Consider the following 17,891-nt stretch of genomic DNA (forward strand, 5'->3'; position numbering starts at 1 on the left):
CTCTCTCTCTCTCTCTCTCTCTCTCTCTCTCTCTCTCTCTCTCTCTCTCTTTCTTTTTTAAAATCTAAGAGTATTTAAATTAGTGCAGCCAGGGCTGTGGTCCCTTGATCAAGCTTCCCCATTGCCTCAGGGCTCAGATGAGGATTGTATATCCCTCCCCAAAAGAACACAGTCCTCCCTCCCCTCACCCCATTACAACTTTGTTCACTCTCCCTAACCTACTTCACATACCAGATTTGAACACTTCAAGAGCCCTCCTGTTTCAGAGCTGCTGGACCCACAGTTATCTTCGACTTTAGTGCCCACCAATCCTGAGGACTGTTCTTCCCATTGGGTCTCTTATAAAACGCCGCACTCCACTCCCCTGTCTGTGGACCTACTCCAATCCCCTGTCTGTGGACATACTGCATTCTCTACTTATTTTTATTGCTTTACTTTTTATTAATAATGCACCGTGCCACTTTCGCTTGCTCATGTGTTCAGTTTTCTTTCAGGGGATTAGCTGGATACGGACAAGAGCTGACTTAGTGGCTATGTGTGTGGTCAGAGGCCGTTGTCAGAGTCTGTCTCAGTTATATGAACCTTATCTTCTGAGGCAGAGCCTCCTACAGACTCTGGAACTCATCATTTTAGGCAAACTTGGCTGGTCAGTGAGCCATGGGGAATCCTCCTGCCTCCACCTCTCCAGCACTGGGGTTAGAGATACCCGCTCCTCTGGCTGGCTTTTTCCATAAATGCTGGGATCCACGCCTGAGAATAGTTAAGGAACGCTTGGTTCATGGCTGCTGCTGCTGGGTCATTGGTGTTAAGACATACAGCTTTGTACATGCTAGCACTCCCTTCCACATGTTCCTTACCTGTGGCAGCCGATGACCTGTGCCGATCTGGCGCTCATAGGATACATTTGGAACATGTTTCCTGAGATATTTATCTACCACATTTTCTAAGTAGGGGACCCCGCAAATAACTATTTTTGGGTTTTCTGAAAATAAAATCCTAAAACTTATCCTTTCACCTAGACAAAGATATTTCCTGGCCATGACTTCTCCCTCTTTCCTTCCTCCCAAGCTGAGTTTCCATATTTTAATTGTTAACAAAAACGAGAGAGTCACAAACCCCTGGCTGCTTTGTCATGTTGTCTTCATCCAGGGACTGCAGAAATCTTGATTCTAAAGAGGGAGAGAAAAGTTCATATCAAAGGCAGTGTCCCCAGGTTTTGCTCCAAGATCCCAGCAGCAAACCCAGGAAGCCTGTGATTGTTCAAATTCTCACTCCCCCCTCTTCAGTTTTGATAGGAAAGAAGAAAAAAGTGCAAAGTGCACATGGCAGGCTTTCAAAGTATATGGTCAACCTGAAATTTAAATAACAGAAGCACCAAAGACGTGAACTAAGTTTCCAGATTATTGCACAACATCAGGAATGAGAAGAGGATGCTGTTTGGGGGCATGCTTCTGGAATTCTTACCTCCAAAATCCGCCACCACAGCATGGCCGTCCTCATAGAGAAGAATATTGTGACTAGGAGAGAAATAGACTGTATAAGTTGTATAGAGTGGTGACTAGCTTGCCTCTCAGGTAGTCATTTGTTACCACATGGTGAAATGTACTAACGCCATTGCTCTTGGTTTTTGTTGATCCAGAAAAGGGATTTACAAAATGTGCTCAGGTTCTAGCTCCCACCGACAGCGGGAAGAATTCCTACTTCAACAAACCCTCTAAGCTGGTCTGCAGTCCCTCAGCTCAGAGTCTTGTTTGAAAGTGTGGGATGAACTGCATCTCTCTCTCTCTCTCTCTCTCTCTCTCTCTCTCTCTCTCTCTCTCTCTCTCTCTCTCTCTCTCTCTCTCTCTCTCTCTCTCTCTCTGTGTGTGTGTGTGTGTGTGTGTGTGTGTAATTTTAATACATGGAATACAACTGAGGCATGTTAAATGATACCAGCTAAACTACAGTTTAAAAAAACTACAGTTTAAAAAGTTAGTAAGCCACCAAAACTACTCTCCCAGCCCAGAACTCTAGAGGATCAGGAAGACCATCAGGGAATGTCAGAAATATTCTTAGCACAGGAGAAGAGGGGAACCAAGTGAGGACAATGTCAACCAATCAGCTTGGTTGTTGTTATCATTTCTATTTACAAATTAGATGTCCATGAATAAATATAGACACCAGCATAACATGGCACTTTGTAAATATGTGCATTTGGGGTTTTGATAATCTTTTCTCTATAGTACTGGGAGAGTTCCATCTTGTGAGGTAGGTCAAAGTTAGGGCAGTCTAGGGGAGGTCATCCCTCTCCCACACAGGGCTTGTAGAACAACGTATGTAGAAGCATTCAGTGATACACTCTGATATTGAGGACTGTACTTGTCTTTTAATTTTTAATTAGATACTATGTGGTGCCCAACCCAACTGATACGTCTACAATATGTTCTACACTAAGGCTCAGGGGGTGGGGGGGGGTCATAGCAGAAGAGAAGACAGACAGATTGTAAAACATGAGGGCTGTGCTTCCTAGAAATGCCAGCAAGGCTACACATACGAAGTCTCATTAAGATGTCTGACTACCCAAGATCTGAACAAGAACAATACCTTGGAGATTTGGGCATATGTCCCTAATTTTTTGGCTCATGGAAGAGGCATTTCCAAGTCAAGAGTTAGGCATTTCCAAGTCAAAACCAAGGCATTCTTGGTTTTGGTGCTCAGTAGGAACAGGGCTATCTTCATTGATTTATATATTTATCTTCATTGATTTATATATTTATCTTCATTGATTTATATATTTATCTTCATTGATTTATATGCTGCTTACCGATGCCACTTGGCGTTGCAAGAACATTACTTGGGAAAGCCTTTTTTTTTTTTTTTTTTTTTTTTTTGCATTGAGAATGAATTAGGAAAATAGACCTAATATACCTTGTAAATGTTAACATTTAATGTGTGTCCAAAGTGAGATGGTAGAGTATAGGAATATTTGAGAATGTCAAAATAGGAAGGGATGAGATGCAGTTTTTAGCACCAAATTACAAATTGGTAGGCGTGAGGAGGACAGTAGTGTTATAACCAAAAAATCTCAGACCAATAGGAAGATCACACATAGACACAAGGCTTATTCAAAGAGCTGTACAGCCCACATCCTGTCAAGGGTGTGTGGGTGTCAAAATTTACCCAGAACACTTAAATACATGTTGGGCAAAGTTCCACCAGACACAGTAAAATCATGGGTAGCCCCTGCCAGTTATTTTATTATTAATTCCAGTTAGTAAGGAGATGGGCAACTGAAGCCTTGTCTTTAACAGCACTGTGTTTCCTGGATAGTTTTGCAAATGGAGCTAATCTAGGTAGCTACCCTAGAGACCAGTGACCTTTGCATACCTCTCCAGTGTAAGCCTCAAGGCTGTGCTGCAGAACCAAACCCATGGCTCTAGAGCACTGGATCCTTACATAGCAATCCATTTGTTCTAACTCCGTGTAAATATTTGTTACCAAGAATGATTACACCAGCTAGATAGACTTATGGATTCAAAAATAGTCTTTTATGAAAGAAATGCAACACCTGGCCAATAATACCAGGCTCAGCTTTCAGGATTCCCAGAGAAGGATTTGGTTTCAACTGTTCTGGGTGAAGTGTTGTAGGGGAAGGAGGTTATCTGAGGGCCAGGATTGAACCCATTCCCTGATGACCCTCTTGCATCTTCACTGTGCTATTTTGCAGATTAAGTGACACTAAAGATAGATCTTATTACTACAGTGACAACCATGGTGTGACAGAGTAAAGGTCGTATCCTGGAATAATTCAGTGCTTGCTAAATACCACTCATCGATCTACACATGAAGGTTTAAGATCCAGAGAATGATGAGGTATACAGACACCAGGGATGACCTACCTTAGTTCATACAGAAGGGGTAGAAAGCTCAGAATTCTGGTGTACCAGCACAGGCCAGAGAGCTGTGGAATGTGAATCTAGAGTTCATTTTCTTTATGGTACATGTTAGAACATCTCAGATGTTAGAACAGTCCTTGACTAACAGTAGGTGGTCAGTGAGCTTATGAGTTGTGCCTACATGCTTTTCTGCAAAGCACGATTTTACTTGCTTTCTGTTAGCATGCCATTCTAGAAGATGCAAAGTGTATACACTACGGATTCCATTTTCATAGGATTTATAATCTGCTAGCAAAAACAAAGATGAATGTTTTCCCCCCAAAATAGCATAGGTTAAGAACTGGATTAGCTTTGAAGAAGGATTTGAAGGTCAGTCAGCTATCATATCTACAAATATGTACCAAGACTGTCATGTGCTGGAATATTTCCAGCTGTGAAACAGGCAGGTTGAGGTTGGGACCAACCTGTAGGGAGAACAAGCAGGAAGAGACTGAGAAAAGGGGAAATCAAATCCTGCAAAGATCTTTGCAAAGTCAAGAGGTGTGTGTGTGTGTGTGTGTGTGTGTGTGTGTGTGTGTGTGTGATTATAAAAGTAGATTTACTAAACCAAAGAACACATACTAGAAAAGAATGAGATATTTGCAAAAAATTAGTATTGAATTGTTAAGATCAGAAGGCCTTCTGAATGGCTAGTAACATGAGCCTGAGGCTTGAGCATGCCCAGAGAAGAGGGTGTGCTGAGATCTGAAGCCAGCCAGGGCCTCAGAGTTGCCATCACTGTCAGTAATGAAGTTGACCTCATGTGAAAGGCACAATAAACGGTAAGCTTTCAGCAGTGTGAACACTGAAGGAATCAGATATGTAAGAGAAGAAGGCAATAGAGTGTGAAGTGGGTAAGCGCTCCAGTGGGTAAGTGTCTATCTGTTCTCCATAGCCACACTGGAGTCTGCATTAGAGATCTTCACTCTAAGTGGTGAGAAGCAGAGACAGAGGGACCAAATCAGACACCGTGAATTCCTGCTGCCAAGAGATGGAACCCCCACTTCGATTTCAGTTTTCAGAGTCAACCAGACCCTGAGGGAGACAACCAAATACCCATCTTCAATAATGAGGTGAAGAGTCGGTGGAAACCAATCTAGTGTGTCTTTGTACCAGTATGATTCAGCAGGCAGAGACCAGCCTTCCTCCTCATCCCCAGAGCTGTGCTTATATCAAGGGCCTGCAAGGAATATGAGGATAAGGGAAAGGCCCTTGCTACAGACAGCAGACTTGGGAAGCTAGCTAACCTGGTGTTAGGCTCTCAAAGCTACCAGCATCATCAGAAGCTGCAGAATAAAAACAATTCTGGGTCTCCTGGGTCTCCCCCGCCCCTGTAGATCACCTGGGAGGCACTTTGTCCAGGATAAGGCCTCATGGGTGCTAGCTGAAGGCTGTGCTCCGTGGCACTTAAAGTAGAACCGATTTTACTACGGGATAATTCTCACTCCCCTTTAGGTCTAGAGAGTCTTGCCTTCCATCCGCACTGTGGTTTTGCAAAGCCGTTTCTGTTTAACTGAAAGTGTGGCTTCACCTCACCCCTAACGACCTTTGTTCCTACAGGTGCTTGCATAGTGCGATATCTGCACTGGGCACTACTTTGCCTTTAACCTTGAAGCAAATGACTTGAGTCAATTGTTTACATATCAGAATATTTGGGCCTTTGAAATGCCTTTTCCTCCCAGTGAGTCCTCCAAATCTCTTTTAACCCTATTTAACCTAAACAAGGCAGGTACTTTACAAAGTACAGGATAACCCAGGGCGAGGTTTACTTCATCCTGCTAAAATGAGAGGGCAGAATTCGTCATTCTGGCCTTGACAGCTTTCTCAAACATGTGTGTGTGCATGTGCGTGTGTGTGTGTGTGTGTGTGTGTGAGAGAGAGAGAGAGAGAGAGAGAGAGAGAGAGAGAGAGAGAGAGATTTTAAAAGGGTTTTCTATTTGCTAAGACTGAATAGAAGCTAAATTTCACTGGTTTCTTTTCCATAAAGGAAAATTTCTCCAACCTTAGAACAAAATTAATTTAATGAAGCCATTATGTGAGGATCAGGAGTCTTTTCATTTTAATTGCCTGTATTGAAAAGTTACCTCAAGTGCTCAAATGATTCATAATCAACTGGTTCTGTGCTGTAGCCCAATGCTAATTGTCACTATTAATCAGACTGGCCTGATTTTTAGGCTATTTGGCAATTCTGATTTCCTCCTGTATCTGGACTGAAGTTCATGGTTGGTCTTAAAAGGAACAACGTGATTGCTACTCTCCCTCTACTACCATGAAGAATTTAGGAAGAGGTCATTAAAATGCATAATATCAATTTAGGTTATTTTTCTGAATTCCAAAGCAATGTAATTGCCCATGTAAGTTGCTCTCACAAACAGTGGTTAAGGATACCACGGGCAACCTCTCAGTGTCCTTATTTGGAGAGATGACTGCCCCAACGAATAACCATAACAACAGTGCAGAGCTCCCCAGATGTGCTGCAGGCAGGCTTTCTGAGGTATCCCTGAAGGTGATTAACTCATGATTAAAGAACTGGCAAGCAGTGCACCTGGAAGCATTCCAAGGGTTAGGTCAGTAGAAGCAGTCAGGCTTCATTCAATCTGATCACACTGTGAAAGTCATTAGTTTATAAACACAGGTTCCTGACAATTCATCCTTCACACCCTGAGCCAAGGAGTCCGGGATCTGCCACCCGCCACACCTCTCCTGCCTGCAGTGCCTGGAGGTGGCTGGGTCTCTTCCAGGTACAGGTTTCTCACTGGGGAGTCCCACCTCAGTGACCTTCAGCTGTAGGTTACACTGCTCCCTACTGAGCGTTGGCCTGTCACACTGAATGTCAGCTCAGACAGGACCCAAATATCCTGAACCTCTTCCAGTGACTCAAATGTAGTGGCAGCACATTGACTAAGCCTTTGATATGAACAACATTCACAACTATGTGCTTTGTACTTTTGTTCCTTTTGTAAAAATTATTCAGTCCTTGGTAGCTATACATATGTTCTTTTATGGTTTTACTTTGATCTCTTTGTACCTTCAATTTTTGGCTTGGAGTCCCTTTGTCTCTGTCTCTGCTTCTTTATCACACACACACACACACACACACACACACACACACATACACACAAACACACTTTATCCTTTTTATTTCTTCTGGCTATTTAGGCAGTAACTACTGATATCAGCCATCCCCTTTATTATAGAAGCCCTGGCTTTGATCTCTAGTGTAACAGAAACATATTTAGACTTGGGGACCTTCATGACAGGTACGTTCATAGATGTTATGTGGTGACTAGATTCTTGGGAGTTCCCCTTTATTTTGACTGTGGTGGTTTGAATAAGAACCTGTTTCCTAGTTGATGGCTGCTTGGAAAGGATAGGGGGAGGGAGGGCCCTTTGCGGGAGTCCATCACTGGAGGTAGTTTTGAGAGTTCATAGGTCCACCCTCTTCAGTTCACTATCTGAAGATGTGATCTCTCAGCTTCCTGGTCTAGCTGCCCATTGTCATACCTCCCTGGCCAGTAGAGAGTATTCCACCTCAAATCAAATAAACTCTTTCTTTCTTCAGTTTATGGTGTTTTATCACAGTGCTAGAAACGTACCCAATACAGGCTGCTCACAGGAAACCGGTTACAGCTGTATGAGAAACCTCGAGCTCTGCTTCAGAGCTGAGTTGAGGCAACTCCATTCCTACTCTCAAGTTCCTCTTTATTTGCTCCTTGGAGCTCACTATTATTTAGCTAAGGGCTCTTTCTGTGTCCAAAAAGTACCTCAGGATTTCTACCTCCATACTCCAGGACTCCTACTGTGTCCAAACAATTCTTTATAAATCTTTTGCAATCTAAGTAAAGCCAATGGGATTCCCTTTAGGTATTTTACCACGGTCCCCAGTTCTTCTCAAGCTCCAGAGAACCAGAGTTTAGGTTTTCATATCAGTCCTTTAAACACATAGAATTCTACCCTTTCCTAAGACGTCACTCTACAGTATGTTGTCGGGGTAAAAGTGACTCGGTCTGCTTCAAGCTGACTGACTGACTGTTGTTTCCCAAAGGTTTGCAGAAGAGGTTTGGTTTGGTCTTGTCTTGTCTTGTCTTGTTTTGTTTTTTTCTTTAAGTCTGACAGCCCACAGCTAGTTGGGGATAGCAATGCCCAGGTCTGAACATAATCTAGGTGAGAGAGAAGCAGCTTTGCTAAAGCCCAGAATCATGAACTTCTAAACACCGAACGCCTAATTTCACTCAACTCCTGGAAACCATGGAAACGAAGCACTCCAATAAATGCAAAGGATTGCAGAGCCTCTCCTCCTCCTAAAGCACACTTCCGTCTGTCAGAAGAAGTGTATTTGAAAGCTTACGCCAAAGCCTCTGGATCTGTCCTGATGCCACTGGGATTGAAGGTATAGATTATGAGATCTGTATCATGCTGCAGACTGCTTATTGAGGGTAATATGAAAAAGCGCACCCCCTTCACTCAGCATTTGCTCAGGATGTGAAAGGCAAGCGGGGGAGGGGGGATGTGTTCACCGAGATCACCTAAGCACCCACATGTGCCCCTGTTGGGAGAAGTCTCGGGATAAGTGGTCTAGGATCCGTGAGCGATTAGTCCCATCTTCAAACAAACGGATTTAGTTCTTGGGCATTTTAATAGAGATTTGTCTTATAGGGACTTTTAGATACTAAAAGTACAAAATGGAACATTGTTGGATGCTGAAGTGACAGACAGGGAATTCCACAAATGACAGCTGAGAGTTTATCCCACAAGTTTCCTCCTACTTCAATCTGAAATTGAGGCAGAGAGGAAGAAGTTAGAAGCTAGCACACAGCCTGTATCTACTTCATGGTATTTAGCATTCTTCAGTTTATTGGGCCATGCATGAACAGGAACTTCTGATTTCAAGTAGGGGGGCTGGGAAACCTAACTTTGAGAGTCACAGGCAGCCACTGTGGGAGAATCTTTTTGCACAAAGCATGTGGGTCAAAACTGAAGAATGAAGAAAATGCCAAATATCTGCTTATGTAAAAGAAATGAGTCTGATTAATAAAAGAAAGTTACTATCCCAAAATTACTAAGGAAACTTCTAAGTGTCATCTCCCACTGTGACCAGAACAATTTCTTTGTTGTCTTTCTGAAATCTTAGTTAGAGAAACAGTAAAGAAATCAACTTTCCCAGAGAAGCACAGCTCCAAGTGTGAGGACAGAGCCCACGTGTTCCAGGAAAACACCTGGGCAGGAAAACCATAGCAAGCTCTCTGCAGTAGAAGTGACATAGACGTGCATGTGACACATGCTGCAAATGTCCTTATAGAACTGGACGGTGTCCTACTTAGTTTTAACTGACAACTTGGCACAGGTGAGAGTCATCTCAAAAGGGAGTCTCCTTTGAGGGAATTTATAGATCAGATTGGCCTATGGTCTTGTCTGAGAGAGAGTGTTTTGATTACTAATTGATGTACAAGGTTCAACCCACTGTAGGTGGCTCCAATCCCTAGGCAGTTAGTACTGGGTTGTATCAAACAAAACAAAACAAAACAAAACAACAACAACAACGATGAATCATGAGTTCACAAAATCCATCAAACATCACCCTCCATACCCAATTCCTGCTGCACTTCTTGGCTGTAAAAGTGAGTTCCCTGACTAGAAGAAACATTTCATGAAATAGCAAGCTTGTCTACCTTCAGGTTCCTGCCCTGACTTACCTCAGCAATGGACTGTGGCCTGGAAATCCGAGCCAAGTGAATATTTTCTTCCCCTGTGTTGCTTTGTCACAGAAACACAATGAAGCTAGAAGAGGGGGTTCCTGGGAGCTTTTTAGATGGTTTTTATTCTATACAGGAAACATTTGGATATCTTTTCCATAGGCCTCTGACATAGCAACTGACCTTCCCCCTGGTCAGCCACTTACTGCTGTTTCCTGAGCCCCACGGATCCCATGTGCCTCCACCCCATGCTAAGAGGAGACACAGATACTCAGTAGCCAACTTCATGCTTCCTCTTGTTGAAATTATCTTCTCATCCATAGTTAAGAATCCAGATCCAAGACACCAACTTGCCAAGGACGTTCTGGGTACTCACTTGGCATTAAGGCATAAAAATGTCTGTCTGTGATATTAAAATGCAGCCCCAAATAGCAATGGGGAAGTGAGGAGTGGGGCGAAAGGTCAAAGGAAGGAAATGGCAGACAACCTTTCCTTGAGAAGAGAAACAACCTAAGTGTGGAGTGGTAGATACTATTGATATTATGTCTACCACCTTTTCTGCTGAAGGTCCCCCAAATCCTGAAGTCAGTATATCCAAGGGAGTAGGAACTAGACCGATCCCAGAAGGCAGACAGATAGGGGAAAGAGGCTTTAACCAGGTCAGTGTACTTTTCTCTTAAACATTAACATGGCCAGCTTTCTGTTATCCCCCCTGCCAGAGGGAAGAATTAGGGTGGGGACACTTTCAAACCTCCCATTGGAGGTAGCCTCCTGTGGTAGGAATTAACCACCTTCTTCTCTGGATTATTTGATATCCTCTATAGCCCAAATTGGCCAATTCTGAGAGGATTTAGCCTCAGATAATACTCCAATTTACCCCCAAAGCCAATTTACCCCATACACATAGGAAAGTTTGGGCTCTGTAAGGCAAACTCACATTATTGGTCCAGACTCCTTCCCTCTGTCTCCTTGCGCTTTGCTGTATGTCTGAGTTTACTTTAATAAAATCTGGATTCATGCTGAACCCCTGACGCCCTTGCCCGAGTATTCAGGCAAGGAAGAGAACCCATCCCTGCAGGACTCTGGGAGACTCCATCCTGACAGCATCGCACCTGCATTAAGCAGACTGAAGACTGTGGCAGTGCATAGAATTAGCACTTGGGAAACAGCTGGACTTTATCAACATACTCAATCACCTGCACTTGGCAGTAAAGCAGCCTCGGGCTTGAGCAAGTCACTGTAAGCTCACCGGCAAAGATATGCTATCTCTGGCCAGCAGAGGCTTTGTGCCTATACAGCTTGCCCTCCAAAGAGCACACCTCACCTCTCAGAAGGCCCCACAAATAAGTGGTTTTAAAAGAAGTTATTGGTTTCAGGGGAATTTGTATGTGGCTCTTTCGGAACAGGGATTAGTACTCGGGAGAGAAAACCATTTGTTTATTGGAGTACTTGACCTGGTTGCTTCACCCACGGTCCCTTCATCCCTACTCAGCAAGCACAGGGAGGCTTAATGCTATCATTTCTACAGGAACATGGGTTAAAAATGCACTTAGTCTCACAGGCTTTCCGTCAAGGGCACTTTGAAAATTCAAAAGGAATGGACAAATCTATTTTTTAAAGACTCCCTGAGCCACTCAGTGTCTCTGTGGCTGTCGGGAAGACATACTGCGGATTTCCTTGCAGACGTTAGGCATTCTGTTGGGGGTTGGGGGGCAGAGGTATTAGTCACAGGGATGTAAGGGCTGTGATGGCTGAGGGCCAGAGTGTACGACTGTTTGCAGAATAGACCAGGCTCTTCCTTGATTTCTTCTTCCCTTTGCTTAGCCTGCCTCCTACAAGTGGAATTTGCTTCTATCTTTCTCTCTAAATAAATATTCTCATTTTTCAGGACTCTGCTCAGCATTTGATTCTCTTCCTGACTCTCATATCACATCTTTTACTATCAGTAAGGCTATAAGATACCAGAGGCTAGATACATGAGCCAGGGGAGTTACTGGTGATCAGTAAATTAATTAAAATTTATTTTTGAGGGGTGGTGAGAAATTATCTTATTTAGCCCAGGATGACCTCAGACTTACTATGCAGATGAAGATAAACATAAACCCCTGATCCTCCTGCCTCTGCTTCTCAGGAGCTGGTATGACAGACATACTCCACCATGCCGGTAACCAAGTTTGTTCCTGATACTGAAAGAATAGAGGTTAAAAGGAGCGAGAGAGCCAGGGAATTCTTATGTGGTGCTTACATGCTAGGGCAGCTATTCCCAAACTTTTTAGAATGGAATTCTGATGTTATTCAGACCGCATTGTTGTTTCATATTTTCTATTAATATTCACATTTACCATTCGAAGTCTCTAGGATTTAAAACCTTAATTTCCCCTCTTTAGCCTTATCTGCTTGCTTTCCGTGTGGTCAAGATTTCTCCAGCAAATATTGGAAGAGTAATTTAGGTTTAGTCTATGACTGTATACTGTGCAGGAGACAGCTTTCCAAAAAATCATTTTTCCAGTAAATATAAGGAAATGAGTTAAACACTATCCACTTCCTCTCTGTAATAATCTGCTGTCCTGTATTAGCCAGACCTTCCTTGTCTTTCCTGACCAGCTAATTCTAAGCTCTGCCTCAGGACCAAGCATAGGACCAGCCTGCTTTCAAAAGCCTTATTCAAATGATGTAGTTCCTGAACTGAATTGAATGTATGTTACAGTGTTCAATCTTACATTTAACAATTATTATGTGTTCTCTTCTTGGATAATTCTGTTTTGTTTTTGTTTTTGTTTTTAGGCAGTATATAGGATAAGCATGCAAACAGAGTGTGGCCTATAACATAGTCTGTTTCCCATGTAGATTAAAACATGTGTAAGCCACTTTGTGTCTCTTATATCCTAGCATTAGACAAACTGCAGCAGCTCAGGAAGCATTTACGTTATGACCAGTAGGTTGTCTGTGTCTTTTCTAGGTGATCCATTTTCTTCTCCGTCAATATCACTGCAGGCTTTTCTGCTTTGGCATTGTTTGAGAACCACTCTATCCGCCTCCCACCACAGTCTCACCTTTCCTATCTGCCCCTTAAACACTTCTGGTGAACAGTTGTCACCAAGTCTCTCCTGGCATTCCAGTTGTACCACAGAACATGGGTAAGCTGTTCTTCCGGACCTCCTAGTATCTTATATCAACACAAATATCGTCACAAAATCACAACACAAGACCATTCCTGATTCTCACTCTTTTTTAAGCCCCTCACAACATGTCCTTGTGCCCTATAAATTATGTTTATAGAGCATGGTCTTAACTATCTCTTGTGTTCTCTGTGCCTTCTCCAACTCAGTAGAAGGTAATATTCCCCCTTTTATAGGTGAGTTAGAATTTTTCTATTTGCAGTGCACATTACAGATCATTCACATTCAGAAGGAGGTGTGGCCTATGTGCACTACATAAATGCAGAAGCATATGGCGGTCAGAACAGGACTCTGAACTCCTGGACCTGGCGTTACAGATGATTGTATGTCTCTATGTGGGTACAGGGGAACCCAGGTCCTCTGCAAGTGCAGGACTCTTCCTGCTGTGTCAGTCTCCAGACCTTCTATGACAATTTACACATGATGTTAATACTTCACTTGACAGCTGAAGAACTAACTGATGCTGAAAAGCTGAAAATGCTTTGTTTAAGGTCACACACTTGCTGGAGGGATCACATTTTCAATCACAATTCCCATTGAGGTGACTTCTTCCAAATTCATTTGCTTTCCTTCATATATTTGTTCACTGGTCCACATGTGGTGGTTTTAAATGAAGTAAGAAAAATGGTCTAATCTGCTGTGCTAATTCATGAATGCTCACACTGAACAGTGGTTTTAGTGGCGGCATACGTGATAGAACTGGACGGACATAGAATACTTGGGTTCAAAGGTCAGCTCTGTTTGTGGTTTTGTTGTTGTTGTTTGTTTTGTCTTGCACAATACTCAAGTCAAAGTGCATCAGAGACCTCAACGTAAAACTGGATACACTGAACCTAATAGAAGAGAAAGTGGGAAAAGCCTTGGCACAGGGGAAAAGTTCCACCAGTGGCTCAGGCTCTAAGATCAACTATTGCCAGCTGGGACCGCATGAAACAAGCTTCTGCAAGGCCAAGGACACTGCCAATATGACAACACAGCAACCTGAAGATTGGGAAAAGATCTTCACATACCTTACATCTGATAGAGGGCCAGTAGACAAAATATATAAAGAACTCAAGACTCCATAAAATGAAATAACCCAATTAAAAATGGAGTACAGAGCTAAACACAGAATTCTCAACAGAGGAATTTCAAAAGGCCAAGGATTTTGGAAAAGAAGTTAATGTATCATGTTTCAATCTTTTTCTTCTTTAACAGGACCAGTTTCAGTTAAAGATTCAATGAAATAATACTGGTGAATAAAAATGTATCAAGGTCAAGTCTGATACATAGTGTTTCCTTCATAAGGTGATAAACAGTGGGAATGACAACATTGCTGGAAAATTAAGTAGTTGGTTTCTCATAGACAGACTAGGGATGACAAGCCAAGCAAACAGAGGAGGAGTCTTCATGGAACGATAAGAAAAGTGAGCGCACTCCTGTATCTTGTACACAGAAGGGAAATGCTTGAACAGCCTATGCAGCAAGCAGACAATGATCTTCGGGAAATCACCTAAGAGGTTGAGTCTTTCAGCAAGTGTGCCTGCACTTCACGGTTCCCAACACTAACTGAATCTCCACAGGGTTCAGGCAGTGCCTCCCTTTCCTGTTTGAACAGCTCTTTCTTGGGAGCAGCTGAGGTTCTTAGGAAGGGGCTGCATCCGCTCCATTGAAAAGCGCCGCTGCTCACAGGACAAAGGCTCTTGCTTCTTTTCTGACTTTCCAAGATTTTGTCAGGATGGTAGAAGCCTGGAGCGCTGATCATCCGGGTGTCTGACAAGGCATTCCGTTGGTGGGTGGAGCCTACAGGGGCCCCCAAACTTCCATCATCTAAGCTATGAAGCTTGCATTCTTTCTGTTTTAAATTATGGTTCTTAGTCCTGTACTAGAAAGGGAAGAAGTTTGAGAAGTCTGAGATGCCAGCTGTGGTCCAATTCTATCGATGAATATTTTGAGAAACATTTTTGCCTCAATTCTCTCATTTCTCTGGACGTTACTCAATTCCTCTCACCTTGTCAGGTTATTGCAAGGACTGAACAGGAAGTTTCAGCCTGAAGATGCTGAAGCACCAGGAGTTACCGATGCTGTGCACTTCACGCCATGCTCCACATTCTGCTAGAAGTACCTCAATGGTGGTAACCAAGTCTCTAAGCACTTAAATATTTAACTACGTAAGCTTCCAGGGACCCAAGGCTGATGATACCTTGCATGCTGTCTACGCTGCCTCTGTGTATACAATGCTGTAGGGCAGGACAGATGGCAGAACCCTTAAATGTCACAGACACTCTTAAGAAAGTCCCAGCAACTGCCCTTTCCACATGCAAGCAAATAGGAAACTAGCTTACCCTGGACAGAAGTAAACTTTATTCAAGATAATAAAAAGCAAACGGAGCTGGTGAGATGGCTCAGCATGTAAAGGCCATTGCTGCCAAGGCTCACCACGAGTTTATACGCAGGAACTAGGAGGAAAAAACTGACTCCCAGTAGTTGTCTTATGACACCCACATGTGTGCTACAGTATGCAAGTGTTTATTTCACACTTCCAATATATGTCATTTTTTTGAAACTTGCAAAATAATGTTTAAATATTTATTTTATTTTTAATTATTTGTGTGTATATATGCTTAAGAAAAAAATTTGCTTGCAAAGGCCAGAAGAGAGTGTAGATTCCATTGGAAATTGAATTGTAAGTGGTTTTGAGTCATCAAACCTGATTCCTGAGAACTGGACTCAGGATGAAGTTTTGAAGGCAAATAATTACTTCTAAAGACTGGGAAAAGTCGTATTGCTAACCTCCAAGCTACCCTGTAGATATACGTGTCTCTGACACGTTCCTGCAACTGACACGTGTTGATGCTGTCCCAAAGCTGACATTCCCTTGCAAGTGGCCACTGACATTTACTGACGCTCCTTTGCAGCGTGATCCAATATTCCGGAGGCTGCGTGAGGTGTGCGGTCCTTGTGAAGTCACCACCTGGCTGACATATGCTTGTGTGTTAATGTCGAGGGCTCTGAGATCTTGGCAAGGCGAAAGGGGCTGAAAGATTCATGTGAGACTCTCCCAGGTCTTGCCTGTCTTCCAGGCAAAGTGAATGTCAAAGAAGACATGGTAGGCAAGAAAGAAAATTCAGCATCTTACCCAGGATCCCTTCTAGAAGCCCCAGAATTGATTTCTGCCTTTTGTTTGAGCTATTAGATGGCTAAGATGGATTCCATGAACGGCTCTGAACATTTCATAGTGCATAGATTTAAACAGAACATTATTGAGGTTTTATGCCTCCAAGTAAGTTTGTAGGCCTATTCTACGTAATGTTGACCTCCAGCTGTAGAGAGCTCTACCTTTCTACTAGACATGTGAACACTCTGTTCACCCATTTGCCCAGTCTACAGAAAATAGCTGAAGTGTGTCTCTCCCTTATCTTCTTCCTTTCATTGCTTGTCCTAAACACCTCTCCATTTTACCTTTCTTGGTTGTGGTGTCCTAAATGAGAATGGTTCTCATAGACTCGTGTGTTTGAAAACTTGGTCCACAGTTGGCAGAACCATTTGGAAAGAATTAGGAGGAGTGGTAGTATGAATGAGAATAGCCCCCATAGGCTCATAGATTTTAATATTGGGGTGCCAGGAAGTAGCACTATTTGAAAGGCTTAGGAGGTGTGGCCTTGTTGGAGGCACTGTGTCACTAGGGGTGTGCTTTAGGGTTTCAGAATCTATTCCAACCCCAGACTCTCCCTTTTTCTGCTGCCTGTAGATCTCAGCTACTTCTCTGTCACTGTGTCTGCCTTCATGTTCCCCACCATAACAATGATCTAAACCTCTGAAACTTTAAGCAAGCCCCAATTAAATGCTTTCCTTTATAAGAGCGGTTGTCTCTTCATGGTCATGAAACACTGACCGAGATGGAGGTGTGGGTTTTGTGAAGGTCACTGAGGGTAGGTTTGGGATTTGAAACATTTTCTGTCATTCTCATGTGCTCTCCTGCTTGTAGATCAAGACATGAACTCTCAGTTGTTGCTGTAACCACATTTGCTATGTCTTTTCTCCACCATCCTAGACTCTAGCCCTCTGGAACTGTAAGCCCAATTAAATGCTTTCCTTTACAAGTTGCCTTAGTCATGGCAACTTGTTACAGAAATAAGAAAGTAACTAATATACCTCTCTTTCGATACATTTCAACTGTGAGTGTGAGATGTAGCAGTCTACATTAGCCATGCTCTTCTACGATGTGAACTCCTCAAGAACATGCACCTGCCTTAATCACTTTAATTATCAGTCCAATGTTCATTCCAGAAATGTGTGTGTATGGAGTATATGAATCAATATTTTGCTTTTCTTATTTTTTATGTTTGATATGCCACTTTATGAATAGTCTGCCAAAGGTTTCTTACTGAAGAAAGAAAACATCAATCTAAATCACAATGAGTTGTACTATCTCACCCACATACCGAATAGGTAAATTATAGACAGAAACATATTCCTTTTTGAAGTATCAGAGAATAACACATGTAGCCAAAAAGTCACCATAGCATAGTGATTTGCACTGCTTTAAAATAGCACATGTTGGGAATATACTCATCACTGAGAGAACTACAGCAATCAAAGCATGAGTAGTGCTGAGCATAGGATGGTGAAGGAGCCTCCACCTCCGAGTGCTCTATTATTTTGATCTCCATGGATGTAATCCAGTCCTTCAGTATGCAGTCATCTCCAGTTATCTATTTAAAGCCAGTGACAAGCTTTTCTATGAGGGACAGAAGGACGACACAGAGTCAGGGAGGTTAGGCAAGATGTAAGCAGAGAAATGGGACTAAAGCTGCCAGACACTGGGATGGGCGAATAACAGAACTACCACAACTTTGTTAAATAGAAACAGTATCAAACTGCCTTCTAAATATGTAGTTCTAAACACAGAGATTAGTGAAGTTCCCAGTCTTTGTCAGAGCAGCTCATTTTTAAAATGGGCAGTGAGTGATCCATATAGAGACTCAAAACCAGTCAAGTAGCTGAGGAAGGTTCAGAATAAATGGAATCTCTCTCTCTCTCTCTCTCTCTCTCTGACACACACACAGACACACACACACAGACACACACACAGACACACACACAGACACACACACAGACACACA

General features: G+C 42.8%; 1 protein-coding gene across 5 annotated transcripts in view; it reads right to left on the bottom strand.

Moving 5' to 3' along the window:
- The window catches only part of LOC110320040 (serine/threonine-protein kinase TNNI3K), a 250,965-nt gene that overhangs the window by 86,708 nt on the left and 146,366 nt on the right, over positions 1-17,891 (bottom strand). For all 5 annotated transcript variants that reach the window (XM_021195894.1, XM_029537368.1, XM_029537369.1 and 2 more), the window contains 2 exons: positions 1,465-1,517; positions 1,117-1,169 (listed from right to left, as the gene is read on the bottom strand). In XM_021195894.1, the coding sequence (XP_021051553.1) occupies positions 1,117-1,169; positions 1,465-1,517 (106 nt within the window). The remainder of the gene's footprint in view (positions 1-1,116; positions 1,170-1,464; positions 1,518-17,891) is intronic.

This window comes from Mus pahari, chromosome 4 (assembly GCF_900095145.1).
Source record: "Mus pahari chromosome 4, PAHARI_EIJ_v1.1, whole genome shotgun sequence".
NCBI classification, from domain to species: domain Eukaryota; kingdom Metazoa; phylum Chordata; class Mammalia; order Rodentia; family Muridae; genus Mus; species Mus pahari.